Below are 14,778 nucleotides of genomic sequence, written 5' to 3' on the forward strand. Positions count from 1 at the left end.
CTTCCTGCCCATCCTGGTTCTGTGTTTTTCTCGTTCTTTCAAATGTCAGTCTCACTCTTCCCTAGTGACTGAACAATTCTCTTCAGCCATCCCTGGCCAGGGCTCACACAAACAAGCACTGAGCACGGTGAGGCAGGGCTCTTTGCTGCAGATCCTCATTGTCATTCAGGTACCACATTTTCAGTGCCTCTTCCCGTAAATCAAGCTCTCCCCTCTCTTCTCAGAGCAATCAGCCTCAACCTTTGAAATGCTATTTTTCCTAGAAAACTCTTTGCTCTCAAGAGAAAAATGAAAGCTATTAAACACTCCCTGTACTGACCCATCTTTTCCTTTGCAAAAACTAATGTGTTAGAGAAAATCTTTATTGACATACCTTGGATCTTGGTCTCAGTTGTGACCACACTGTGTGGGTTTGTGTGTAGTCAAAACTCACCCAAACTGGAGGTAGCATTTCTAACATTAAACGCCACAAGTTTCACTCCATTGTTATCCATGGTGGGGAAAGAGGATGAGGTGTCAAGATTTAGCTAAGGATTTAGATTCGAACTTGGATTCTGGAAATCCCTTTACCAACTGTGAGACCACACCCAGTTTCTTAACCTCCCAAAGCTTAGGTGTTTGTCTTTGTACTATGGATACATGGGTGACAATATAGCACACAAGGTCATTGGGGATAAAATAAGTGATGTGTATGAGTGTTTAAAAATCCCTAGACCTTCAGAAGTTAGTTGTTGTAGCTATCGTCAACACTGACCTGGGTCACCTTCTACTGTAGGGTCAGATTACCTATCTCACTCCACAAAGTATTTTCCAGCTCACCAGGAGCCCAGTCAGTTCTTCAAGAATGATCAAGAGGTTAGGCCACACCAAAAACAAGGAGGGAACAGAATACCCAGTGTACAGGGCAGGTCCTTAGGGACTCATCTGAGAAGGATGAATTTAACCTCACTACATTTATTTATTTATTTAATGTTTAAATTTTTCCACTGGGATTCAGAGTCCATGATGCTTAAAATTCTGGCCTATTGAAAAAAATGTTTTCAACCAGTAATGTTACACATAGTCCATTATTGTCACTGTATCCATTTACCAGAGACTGGGTAGTTCATTAAGAATAAAGGTTTAGTCAGCTCATGGTTCAACAGATTGGGAGATACAGGTCAAGAGCCTGTCCCTAGTGGTTGCTTTTTTGCTGGTAATAGGGAATGAGGTGCTGAGAGGGTAAAAGTGAGTGACAAAATCAAACTGGTTTTCGTAATGTGCACTATCCAGACAATGCACTAATCATTAATCCATCAGTCTGTGAAGGGATTAACTTACTAATAAGGGCTCTGTCTCATGACCTAATTACTTCTAAGGGTCTCACTTCTTTCTTAAGTAATGTTGTACTAATTCTTTGAGAATTTCACATAGGTACCTAGTATATTCAGGTATATATTGTACATGGACCATAGTCTCCCCACATTGTCTATCCCACTCCCTCTGAACCCCTTCTTTGTCTCAATACATGCTCCCCTTCCCAGTTTTCATGTCTGTTTTCATGACTCCCTGAGTTCAATTAGGGTTTTTTGCAAGTATGTGGGTAGGGTGTTTTTTTTTTTTCCTTGTGTGTGGGTAGCATATTGATGGGCTGGATCTTGTGCAGGTAACCACAGCTGCTGTGAGTTTGTGTTGTTCAGTGGTCATGCCCTGGCTAGAAGGCAGAGTCTCACAGCACTTCTTCAAGCCCCTCATACTTAACATTAGCTCCGCCCCTTCTCCTGAGACTTGAGCAGGGAAGAGGGGGTGATACATATATCCCATTGAAGGTTAAGTTTCTCTTCTTAATGTCTCACAATGGAAATAAAAATTCAGCATAAGCCTTGATGGATACTGAAACTCTAACAAGCATCCATATCTTGTAGAATATGATGCTCTTGAAAAATCAGCACAGGGAAATGCTACAGTCCTCGTTTGATCCACTCAAAGAAGTAATGGTGGGGAAAGAAATAACTTGGATTGTCAAAACTTCCCACAAAGAGCCAGCTGCCCCATCTCTAGATTCCTTGCTCTAAATAATCTACCTACATGCCCCAATATGCCAGCTTCCTGAGACTTCAGTGAGAAAAAATATATATCACTGACCAAAAGCATCAGAGGAGAGAAAAGAGTTTGTTCAGCTTAGCATTCCAGGTGATAGTCCCCACCAAGGGACATCAGGACAGGACACTTGAAGCAGGGATTGAAGGCAGCCCCTCTTGCTATACCACACATTATTATATCCAAGGAGCTCACTTCACAGCAGAGAAGTACAGCAGGAACCATAGAGGATGCTGCTCTCTGGCTGGCTTGTAGGCTCTCTAGTACTCAGCAAACTGTCTCATGTACTTCAGGACCAACTGCCTAGGGATACCACTTCCCATGGCTGGACTCTCCATTAACTAACAATCAACAGAATCTCTCATAGACATGGATGTCCACCAGACCAATTTGATCTGGACTATGTCTCAACTGAGGCTGTGTGGAGTTAATCGGGACAGTGCTGTGTACTGGTTCTTCTGTCTTTTGCCAAATTCCATGAGACACACATGGTACGAAACATCCCAGGCTATGTTCCATGAAACAATAACAGACCAACTTCTTAAGAAGTTGAAGTTGAAGGGCATAAATCAAATCCCACACTTGACCTTGGACAACCCAAAGCTCCAAACCACGGCAGCCCTCCAAATCTGATTTCGACAGATAAACAAGCAATGAAAACCCCTAAAGCTAAGCAATCATCACCCTGATGATTCCCCCATCACCCACTTCCCTTATAATGAAGGGTCTGGCAGGGAATCTCACGCATAGCATACACCTGGACAGGTCTAGACTGCTGTTGACTTCAAAGGAACAACACTTCAACTGTATAGAAATCTTGAGCACAGTCATTGGTTTGGTCTTCACTGTTGATATGGTTGCTGTGTGCTGGTTCAGACCATTAGTCTGGCTGTTGGCTCAAGATCACAGTAGTAAGCTGATCACTTACTGTGGATCCAAGGGCAGTCAATATATCTTAATTGAGCTCAGCATGTGCTAGACAGAATGAAATGCAACTGAGAAGTGTTTTTGCTTAAGGCAACAGAAGCTACACCTTGCTAACTGGAAATGTTTTAAGAGTACTGTATCAGCAAGCTCACAGAACTGCCAAGAATGTGAAGGATGACAGTAGGGTCTGTCAAAAAGACCCCAGAAGGAACACAGCTGAAGTCACACCACATCCATCAAATGAGGGCACCATTTCTAGATCTGATGGTTGTCTCAGAGGCTTACTCCTGAATAAGCTCACCCTTTCTAGCTCTTTTACCACTTAGGCTAGCAGGTTCAACTCAGCTGTTCAGCTCAAATGCCTCTCCAAAGTGACTGATTCAATCTGGCTTCTCTCGGCTTCCAACTGAATTGCTCTGCTTAATCTCAAACTAACTCAGGCAACTGGTTCTAAACTTCTAATGTGTCTTACTCCCTGGCTTCAACTGCCTCTGCTGATCTGCACTGAACTACATGAACTCAACTCCACTGCACAGAAGTCATGCAACAAAACTGCACCAAATTCCACTCAACTGAACTGACTCTCTCTCCCTGTGCTGCTCTTAAGTAGCTTCTCATTCCTGTCTATCTTGTGAGAGCAGCCTGTCTGTGACTCATTCTGTCAGATCTTCCTCTCCTTTGTCACTTTGTCTGTCCCTCTAGACATCACTTTTAAACATGACTGCTTCCTTCTACAAACCAACTTTACCTACATTGTTTGGGATTAAAGGTGTGTACTAAGGGCATGCCTGTATTCCAGCCACATCATACTGTAATCCAGGGCATGTCTGCATTCTAGATGACCACACAGGTCTTTGGAAGTGATCCCTTGCCAGAGCAGCCATGTTGTTAGATCAAAATTCCTGTCTATCTGATTCCTCTGCTATCACAGCAACTGAACGACCCCCTGTGCGGTGTGCAGGCTCACTCTGCAAATTCACTGTTCCAGGATGACTAAGCTTGGATGACAACTGCATCTGTCAGACTTGAAGACAAGGAGGATTGGTCCTGAAGTTTTCTCTTCCTTTAGTGAGGCCGTGTCCTCTGCCAACACTCATATAATGGGGTTTTCCCCAAAGTAAGGAGGGAATTGATCCAGTTACTGGATAGTAAGATACAATGAGTAGTTCCTGTAAAGGGGAATTTTTAAAAAGCATGATATGAATCTCTCTCTAAAGCAATTTAGCTCAAGTACACATAACAACCAAAAGAATTGCCAGGCTGGAATGTTGATTCTGTTGTTAAGAGCACTTGCTGTAACTGAGAGGCTCTACCCAGCAGCTGACAGAAACAGATGCAGATACCCACAGCCAAACATTAGACAGCGCTCAGGGACTCTTATGGAAGAGTTGGAGGAAGGATCGTAGACTTGAAGGGGGTCGGAACTCCACATAAAAACCAACAGAGTCAACTAACCTGGACCTTTGGGGGCTTTCAGAGACTGAAGCATCAACCAAAGAACATACATGGGATGGACCTAGCACCCCTGCAAACACATATGTAGTAGATATGCAGTTCAGTCTTCATGTGTGTCCTCCAACAACTGGAGCAGAGGGCTATCCCTAAAGCTGTTGCCTCTCTATGGACTACAATCCCCTAACTGGGCTGCTTTGCCTGGCCTCGGTGGGAGAGGATGCGCCTAGCCCTGTAGAGACTTTATATGCTGGTGTGGGAAGATGCCCAGGGGGATGGGTCTCCACCCTAGCAGAGGAGAGGGAGGTAATGGGAGGAGGGATTGTGTGAGGAGGGGACTGGGGGGGATATAAAATGAATTCATACATACATACATACATACATACATACATACATACATACATACATACCCTTGCTGTTCATCCGGAAGACCTGAGTTTCACTCTTCTCACCCACACTGAACAACTCACAACTGCCTGTAACTCCAGCTGGAAGAGGGGTTCTTATGCCCTCTTCTGGCCTCTTCGGTCACTGCACACACACATATGCATAACATTAAAAAAACATGAAATAAATCTTTTTAAAAAGAAGAATTGTAATCTTGTCCTCATAGAATTAGGTAAAAATATTAAACAAATTACAAAATAAGGAACCATTTCTTTTCCTTTATCCTCAACTAAAACGCCATGGTATAGGCTGAACATACCCAAAGGTACTTCTGTCCATCACTTTAATGTTTCAAACATGTGCTCTATGATTCTAAACTGAGCATGCATGTGTGTGTGTGCAAGAATGCACTCATTCCCACATGATCAAGTATGAGGACCAGGATTCACTCCCCACCATCCACTTAGGGAGAAAAAGCATGGTGGTGCCCGTTTGTAATTCCAGTGTTGGGCACAGAGAAAGACAGCAGGATCGCTGGGGCTTGCTAGTCAGCCAGACGGGACAACACAGCCAATTCCAAAGGAATAAAGCCTGAGTATGGCCTCCGTCTTCCACACAAATGCACACACATGGGTGCACATGCGCCTGCAAAAGAGAGGGAGGGAGGGAGGGAGGGAGGGAGGGAGGGAGAGAGAGAGAGAGAGAGAGAGAGAGAGAGAGAGAGAGAGAGAGAGAGAGAGAGAGAGAGATGATAAACTAAGTTCCAAATCCTGTCCATAGCATCAGCTCTATTCCTTCCTGCTCTGGTGTTTTCTGGGTCCTAAGCAATTGTCACCCATGGATATGCAGAGTCACCCATGGATATGCAGAGTCACCCATGGATATGCAGAGTCACCCATGGATATGCAGAGTCACCCATGGATATGCAGAGTCACCCATGGATAAGCAGAGTCACCCATGGATATGCAGAGTCACCCATGGATATGCAGAGTCACCCATGGATATGCAGAGTCACCCATGGATATGCAGAGCTGTAACAGCTCCTGCTTCTTCATATGCTTGGGCTCAGACTCCAGAGAACATCAGCAACACCAAAGGGCAGGCTGCTGAACTGAGCCTAAAACGAAGCAGGAACCATGCTAGAAAAGTTGGAAGCTGAGCCACAGAGAAGGCCTCTGGCTTGGCTGGACCATGTGTCTGGCCCTAGACAATTCCAGTTTCTATCAATCCAGTGTCTACTGATGGTTTATGATGAAAAGTGGGAAAAAAAATCATGGACTCTACGTTTCTGTCCAGAATAAACAGAGAGAGAGAGAGAGAGAGAGAGAGAGAGAGAGAGAGAGAGAGAGAGAGAGAGAGAGAGAGAGAGAGATTGGGGGAGAGAAAGGAGAGGAAGGAAAGGAAAGGAAAGGAAAGGAAAGGAAAGGAAAGGAAAGGAAAGGAAAGGAAAGGAAAGGAAAGGAAAGGAAAGGAAAGGAAAGGAAAGGAAAGGAAAGGAAAGGAAAGGAGAGTTTGGTATCTTAGTGAAGCAACCCGCTCTGACCCCAAATAAACAGACTCAAGACAGGAAGTTAGACCATTCTAGAGTCCTGGAAACCAAAATATTCCTCCCAATTTTTTAGTGGGACAGTGTCCACTCCTGTCCATGAGCTAGCATCCCTGGGGCATGAGGGACACTTCTGCAGCCTCAGGTCTGCAATTGGGCTATTTTTAAGTGATCCCAGAACTGTAGCATAACTACATTTCCAGATGTATTTAACAAACTGGAAAGAGGCAGCTAAATGATATATTGGGGTTTGATTTTCCCATTCCTGGCCCCCTGGAAACACCTGTGAAGGCAGGCTCCTGCTTCCATCAGAGAGCACCACGGTAAAGCTCATCCCCATGAGATGAGCTCTGTTCATGGTCTGTGGGTGTGGGTGCACTCTGGAGACTCCATCCTCCCACCTCACTCATTGCCCTGTGGACGGGGATGTATTCTGGGACCTCCATCCCCAGAGCAGCATTCAAGGCCTGTGGATATAGACTCATTCTGGGGCCTGCAGCACAATGACTCCCCACCAGGTCTCAGTGTTCTCCCTAGTGGGAGGGTCAGGACAGCAAGAGGGCAAAGTCCATTAAGAAGATGAAGAAGGGACACATGAGAGCGGGGAGGACCATCCTGCCTTGGAAGGCAGCTCATAAAGAGGATAAGGAGGCTGACACTTTCCAGACAATTCTTCCCAAATCCTCTGACACAAAGAAATGCTGTAAAGACCCTCAGGGTTTGTCCATGGAGCTTTCTGAGGTTCACCTATGGTGGTCTGGCTCCTGGCACCTTACTCAGTACCTCAGCCTTGAGACAGTCCTAGTTCAGCAATGACTTCCCAATAAAGAGGCTTCTCCTCTGCCTGCAGCCTTGCTTCTGCCTCGGGACATCTGGCAATAATCATTTCACTCATTTGCACTGAATGAATGGTGTCTTATTTCCTCCCTGTGTACAAAGCCTCAAGTATGGCCATTAGAAGCTCTCGTGTGTCATTGGATGTTCTGTTTTGCCAAGAAAGTCTTGTTCCCTGTTTTTAAGCTCTTAGAACAATCCCATTTTAGGATATCTTCTATCTGGGCTGGCTTTTCAACAGTTCGCAACACGTGCTTTTTTAAAAGATGACTTATCCTCAAGTTTCCACATTGGGCGCCTCTCTGGGTCTCCTTTTGGAATGTCCTTGTATCGCTATCCGATGTCCCTTCTCGTTCAGTTGAGAAGGCAGCAGTCCTCATGTCTACTAAGGTATTAACCACAATGATGCCAATGGTCAACTGCAAGGAAAGCTCTGGGGTGTTGGAATTCTTCTGTATCCTGTCTTGTGATGGGTTTCACGAGAGTCTAAAGGGAGGAGGAAATGAGAGAGAGCAATGGCGAGGGAGAATGACAAATCTTGCATGGGTTCTCTTATGTAGAATCCAGGTGTGTGTGTGTGTGTGTGTGTGTGTGTGTGTGTGTGTGTGTGTGTTTAACATGGTTGATATGGTATGGTAATGGTATGAAGTGGAATATCATGGAGTGGCATGGGAGGGGATAAAAGTAGAAGGGGGGGTAATTGTAGGAGAAAAGACCAGCAAGAAAAGGAAGCAGGGAGAGTAACATGTGGAGGGCAAAGATGAGCAAAGTACAGTGACAAACATGAAAAGAAGAAGGAGGAGGAGAAGGAAGAGGGGGAGGGAGAGGGAGAGGAAGAGGAAGAGGAGGAGAAATGCATGACAATATATTTTACTTTAAATCCCTGACCCCAAGTCTTATCCAAACTAATCAATTCACAATTTCTGGGTAGATACAAGTTATCTGTATTTTTCCCAAGTTCCCCCAAGGTTTCCGGAGTGCAGTCAAGGTCAAGAGCAGGAGTGTGAGTAATGTTTGTTCTACATAAAAAGCTGTTTTGTCAGCAGCTCGGTGTCCCGTTCCCAGAGGTAACTTCTGTCAGTCAGGACACACCTGCCCCAGCTTGGGCAAAGGACTGGCTTTGTGATCGTCTTCTCCAAATGACTTCCTTAGAGAACGTGGTTTCTGTCACTGTGCCCCAGTCAGGAACCCAGAAGTAGTCCCTAGAGACCCAGAATAGGCCAGGACCCTATGTTTCCAAACTCGCTGTGGGACCACCGTCTCTATAGATGATTAAAAAGCTAACAAACACCCATTGTTTTAAAGACTTGGGAGGACTTCCTGGTCTCGTGGCTTGTGGTTTTAGTCATAGTACTCAGGAGATGGAGGCAGGACTGCTGTGCATTTGGAGACAGGCTAAATGAACTATTCAACAAACCTAGAGAAGAAAGGGGACAGATGATCTGAACAAGCAAGGGTCAGCATTATGTGTCAATTTAACTTGTCCACAGGGTGCCCAGGGGGGTCACATGAGTGGGACTCACCCCATCTGAAGACCTAAACAGACAAAACACCCACTGACAGAAGCTTCTCCTTCCCATGTGACTTCAGGTGGAAACCTCAGCTTCTTCCTGTCTGCAGTCTCAAACCAACCATCCACTTTGCAGGTACAGAGCCTGCAGCTAGAACTTGTGTGAACAGACCTGCCAAGGAAGGCCTTGAGATCCTCAGCTTTCAGAGGGTTGGTTGAAATAATTCCCTGAAAAAAATAACCACACACACCCTCTCTCTTTCTCTCTCCTCTCTTATCTCTTTCTATTTCTCTGGTGAGTTCTGACTAATGAATATTTCTTACTTTTGGGGGTGAAAAACTTTTTATGGAGTGTGTGTATGTGTGTATGTATGTGTGTATGTGTGTGACTGTGTATACGTGTGAGTGTGTATATGTGCATGTGTGTATATTGTGCATATTGTGTGTGTATATGTGTGTGTAGATGAGTGTGTATATGCATGTGCATATATGTGCATATGTGTGAATGTGTGTGTATGTGTATATATGTGTGAATGTGTGGGTGTGTATGTGTAGATGAGTGTGTATATGCATGTGCATATATGTGCATATGTGTGAATGTGTGTGTATGTGTATATATGTGTGAATGTGTGGGTGTGTATGTGTGTGTATACATGTATGTGTGTGGGTGGGCATGGGTATACCTGTGCCATGATATGTGTGTAACTCACATGAATGTGTTCAGATCATCAAGCTTGGTTGCATGTGCCCCAACTGCTGAGCCATTAGCTTCCCTATGTTCCTCCAGCAGTTTCAGTAAAGTCTTGAGGAAACTAATACAATGTTCCAGGCAGAATATTAACACTGATCAGGTCAAGGTACAGAAAATCTCCAGCATCATCTCTTCCCTCTCTCCTCTGCCTCTTCCTTAGCTCCTGGCTGTGTTGTCTCCATTTCTAGAATTTTGTCATTTCAAAAATGGTATAAATGAAGTCACACAAAAGGCTACTTTTTAACCACTAAGTTACACCACTTTTAAAGTAACAAAAAGCTCTTTCCTGCACCTTTGTAGGACTAGAAAGACTGTGGTGAGGCTCACAGCCCTTCTGAACATATGTTCCAGCTCTGAGACACACCTTTCTTTATAGCAGCCATCATACACACACACACACACACACACACACACACACACACACACACACACACACACACACACACTAAAAGCAGGTCAGGCGACAGAGGGCACCTTCCCTGGCATTTTCCTAGGACTCGGTGATCCCATCTGCCTTAGAACAAACTTTGAAACCCTGTTCAATCAGAGCTTTACCACGGCTCAATTTCAGTTGTTCCAAACCTGTTAGAGTCTATGGGAAAGTGCGCCAGGCTGTCCTTCCTCTCCTGCTTTGGGCTCCTCTTCCACAACCCGAGGGTTGGGGCAGGAGTTCCACCCCAGTGGGCCCACCCAGCAGGTCACTGCCTGCAGGGCCCACCGCATTTCTTTAACTACTTTTTAACTTCAGCAGTGAAACCATGACCCTGTTCTGTTCACATATATCAATGTACTTCATTCCTTCTCCTCTGTCTCTACCCTCCCCCATTCTTCTGCCACCTCTTGCTGGTCCCCTTCATCCTCCCAGTACCCCCTTTCTGCCTTCATGTCTATGCTTCCTTTTATGATCTCACCCTCCCTCCCTCCCTCCCTCCCTCCTGCCTATGGTCCCTTTTTTATGCTGAAGCTGCTGCATCTGTAACTGCTTTGTTACAATGTTCAGCCCCATTTTTTTGTACAATTTGAGCCCCATTCTCATCCTTTAAGGCAGCACATTGTCTTCTCGTAATCTTCTCACCCTCTGTCTGTCACTGAAACAGGCAAATGACCCCTTCAATGTCCTTCTGTCTCTCTTTGGGCCAGGTGTGTCCTCCAGATGAACCTACAGGAGTTACCTGTCACTGTTGCTGGGGTGGGACCACGTAAGCCCCAGAGCGAAACGTTTTCTGTTGACTGATTCAATAAAGAGAAGATACCTATCTAGACTCCTTGTTTATTACAGTTCAAGGTGTGCTGGCTGTCTTTGGCCCTGAACGTTCTCTGCTATGACTGCAGGCTGAATTTCTGTCCCTACCTTGCCGCTGGGGAGAAGCTGATGGATTCAGCAACAGGATCAATTTCCATGTCTAGAAAGCTTTTGTCTGATGTGATTCTGTGAGGCTAAAGTGAAATCAATTTTTGTTTCCAGGACATGGCTCTCTGCTACTTTGAATAGGTGAGGTACACACAAAATCCAATCCACAAAATGTGCCCTCCCTAGGTTTAGTCTCTGACCCTCCACAGAGAGTGTGTGATTTAGGGGGTCAATAGCAGAGATGAGTTCAACAGCTTCCAATGAAACATGCCCTGGCCAACTCCTTTCCTCTTCTTTTTTGACCAATGGGCAGAAATGGAACCCAGGTACAGATGACAGGAGGGGCCCACTCTGCCCTTGTCGCAGCACAGAGCCTGGCCACCTTAGCCACCTTGGCTGCTCAGTGTTCATGGTCTTTCGTTGAGGGTTTATGAAACATCTGCTTTGTACAAGTCTTCTCCGAGTGAGTCTGTAATAAAGTGACCCTTGAGGAACTTCCATGCTACGAGGTAGAGAGTTCATAAGAAGCTGTGAAATGAAGCATTAATGTGTAAGGCTAAGAAGAGGCATAGAGGAATCAGAAAAGACAGGAAGTGCCCAAGGAGTTGAGTGATCCCACGGAGGCATCTTACAAATGGAGTTTTAGTAACTGCTTCCTACAAAATAAATATAGCATACACGGACAATGTCCGAAACAGAACATATAGTTTTAATGGGGCAGTCTGCTCCTCCTGGGGACCCTTGGATCCCATCACTGAGCTAAGAGCTGTGTGGAACACAGATGGAACACAGCTCATTGGAGCCCATGGTTCATATTACCTTCAACATTTTGCTGGTGGGAAATGTTAAGATTTTGAGAGTAGCTTTGGTTTCCGGAAACACGCTGCTATCTCTCAGAGTAGAAGTTAGAGCAGGTCTGACTTCTAACGTGAGTGAACAATCTGGAATTTGCATTCAGAACCCCAAAAGCCAAGTGAGAAAATTGGATATGACCATTTTTTTGTCCTAATAATGAGCCTTGTAAAGAGTAGTAACTGTGAGGGGCAACTGAAAATGGGTCAAGAGAAACCTCCATTTTGAAATAAAGAACTATCCCGGTGAAGCCTTACAATGAGGCACAGGGCACGTTTGAGTCGGTGATTCTCGGTGTATTTAATTTTTCTTTGAGACTCAAAACCAAGGAAGTAGGATCCTATAATAGAAAGAAAAAAACCTGAGACTAAAGTCCTGGATAACTCGAGATGCCCACATAACCTCAGACAAGGGAAGTGACCTCTCTGAGTAGGAGTCCTCTCCTGTAGAGACATGAACGAGCACACCCAGAACTGATAAATGTACAGAGACACTCTGTTCAGGGAACTGCAGAGCCAGATCACCATAAACTGTTATTTCGTACCAGGCAGAAAGAAAGTCTAGAAAGTTAGGTGACACTGAGTGCCGGGCAACCCTGACTGTCTTGCAGATTGCTCACAGATACACTTAAGAAGCTAGACTGAAAAGCAACAAGGCTCTTAATATACACCCTAGGGGTCGGGTTCCAATACTAGGGAGAGACATGAGTGTCTATTTGTACCCATTTCCCTTTAAGCGATGGTAGCTAAGGACTCTTCTGCCTCCAACAAAGCAGTTCAACTAGAGTAACACAAGTTGCTCTTCAGATTTATTAGTACAGGTCAAAGGTCACAGACAGTAAGTCACAAAATGAGCTAAAAGTGAGCTATTACAAAGGACCATGATGATTTGGGTACTGCTGTACCATTGTGTAAGAAGGAAGCAGGGTCTCTCTCTCTCTCTCTCTCTCTCTCTCTCTCTCTCTCTCTCTCCCTCTCTCCCTCCCTCCCCCCTCCCTTCTTTTCATCCTTCATCCTTTACTTTCAGATGTGAAGGGAAGGGATGTCCTATAGACTCCCTTTTTATGAAAGACTCTAGTACAGTCTAGAAGGACATTAAGGCCACTAGTCAATTGCTTGTCCTCCATGGTATTTACAGATACTCATGTAAGTATTCCCATCCAGCTATAATTTGGGTTGTAGGTGTTAATCTCTTTGTGTACTGTACTCATTACAAAATGACTAGTTTCTAACTAGCCCTAAGACGTTCACAAATAAAATTCAAATGAGATGTCTTGAACTGGACCCCTGGGAAGTCTTGACAAAATATCCAAATGTCAAAATGTCATTCTGTCACGATTCTTTCCGGTGATTTATCACCGGCTCCTCACACTCTCTAGGTGCTTGGCTCCTGGTGGTCATCTCCATCACTCTATCAATGGCTTCTTTTTACTTTCTCATGCCTCTCAGTTAGATGCTAAGCTTCCCCCAAGGGAAGGCGTTATCTCCTTCATCTGTGCATCCACCTTTGAGCACACAACATACAACTGGAGCTTATGGAGGATCTCTTAGTAATAAGCCAGTTAAGTAAGATAGAATAGTTTTCTGACGAATGATCCTCCTGTTGTGACCTGTCACGGTTCAAGAGAAAAGGGGCAAGGTAGCGATTAGATCACAGTGACTGAGCAAAAAGTGTCAAGAGGAAGATGAGATGTGCCTTGGACTCTTGGATTCTGAAGGTGAGGAGAATTTTGGCAGGAAGACCTATTGACAAGCATTCTTTCTCTTCACAGCTTAGAGAATTTGAACAGTGTGGAGAGAAAAGGCTCACAGAACCACGGACACAGCTCCGGAGCAGGTGAAACCTGAGCTGTAAAACAGCCAAGCATCAGAATAAAGAAAAAGAAAAGATGGATGGGCCCAGCTTCTACAACACACAGGAACCCACGAATAGATCTTCTGATCTCTTCTGCAAGACTCGCTTCCACAAAGGGAGAGCCTGTGGGCTCCAGCCCTTCTTGGGTAGGACTCTTCACGTCTGGAAATCAACTTTCTCACAAGTTGTTCCCAACATGCTGACTGAGGAGTGGGCAAGGCCTTCTGCTGTCCTTGGTGTTCCAGCCAGAAAGAAGGCATTTGTCATCGAGGGCCTTCAGTATCTCCCATTACATGGGGATGATCCTCTTAGGAAAACGCCTCTGATTCCCATCCAGAAAGCATGGGAGTCAAATTCTGACACGGATGTCCTTACCACACGATATAAGAGGCTGAGACTCCAGCAGTGATTAGATTCAGTTTGGCCCACAGAGCTGGGTTACATCACCCAGGAATTTATATCTTTATCTTTGACCGTTAATAAATTGGACTGTCACTTTCTGTGCTGAGTTCATATGCTTTTGTGTGTAGGAAAATGTACAACCTCTGTAATACTTGACAATGCTAATCACACCGTAGAGATGGCCACCCCATGGGGAATATGTTAACCCCTTAGTTTATTGTTCTTAACCGTTCTCCATGCAGGTTTCCCAGTTGCTTCTTTCTTTAGGCTCAGAGAGACTTCAGTGCAACTTCCCTAGCTCTGTAGAATTTCTTTTAAATGTCTGCTTTTTTTTTTTTTTTAGACAGAATCATACTAATATACAGGCTGTATTTGAACTCACCGTGTTGCTCAAGCTGGCCTTAAACTCACAGCATGCCTCGGCCTCCCAAGTGCTAGGATTCTGGATGCTGTGTACCCTATCCAGTTACTCTATAGCTCTTATTTCTTTAAGTGTATTGCATTTATAAAGGAGGTATAGAGCATTACTCCAGAACTGAATTTAATTTTTAAAAGTGATGGAATTAAGAAAAGGCAGAGAGAAGAGAGAGCAAAGATTTGATTCATGCTTCTCTTAATTGTTAATTCCCAGTGGCCTCTTCTGCTTGTCCTTTAATGGGAGAGACGATGATCTATGCTTTGACCTAGAATGGACTTGGGATGATGGATGGCCTGGCCGTTTGATAATTACATTCCGTGTGTATAAAGGAAGCTTCCCTGCCTGCACTGAAAGCTAAGCTTGGTTGATTCCCAACTCCCACAAAGGCCAGAGGCAGTGCTCCGTGCGGTTTGAA

General features: G+C 44.8%; 1 protein-coding gene across 2 annotated transcripts in view; it reads left to right on the plus strand.

Annotated features, from left to right (window-relative positions):
- Window positions 1-14,116, plus strand: part of Adra1a (adrenergic receptor, alpha 1a) — a 135,990-nt gene extending 121,874 nt beyond the window's left edge. The window contains exon 3 of one of the 2 annotated variants that reach the window (NM_001271761.1): window positions 13,461-14,044. In NM_001271761.1, the coding sequence (NP_001258690.1) occupies window positions 13,461-13,465 (5 nt within the window). In that variant the 3' untranslated portion in view covers window positions 13,466-14,044. Of the gene's footprint in view, window positions 1-13,460 lie in introns of both variants that reach the window. The other variant, XM_017315802.2, reaches the window with a different exon arrangement.
- Window positions 14,117-14,778: the final 662 nt, after the last annotated feature.

Source organism: Mus musculus, chromosome 14 (assembly GCF_000001635.26).
Source record: "Mus musculus strain C57BL/6J chromosome 14, GRCm38.p6 C57BL/6J".
In the NCBI taxonomy this organism is placed as follows: Eukaryota; Metazoa; Chordata; class Mammalia; order Rodentia; family Muridae; genus Mus; species Mus musculus.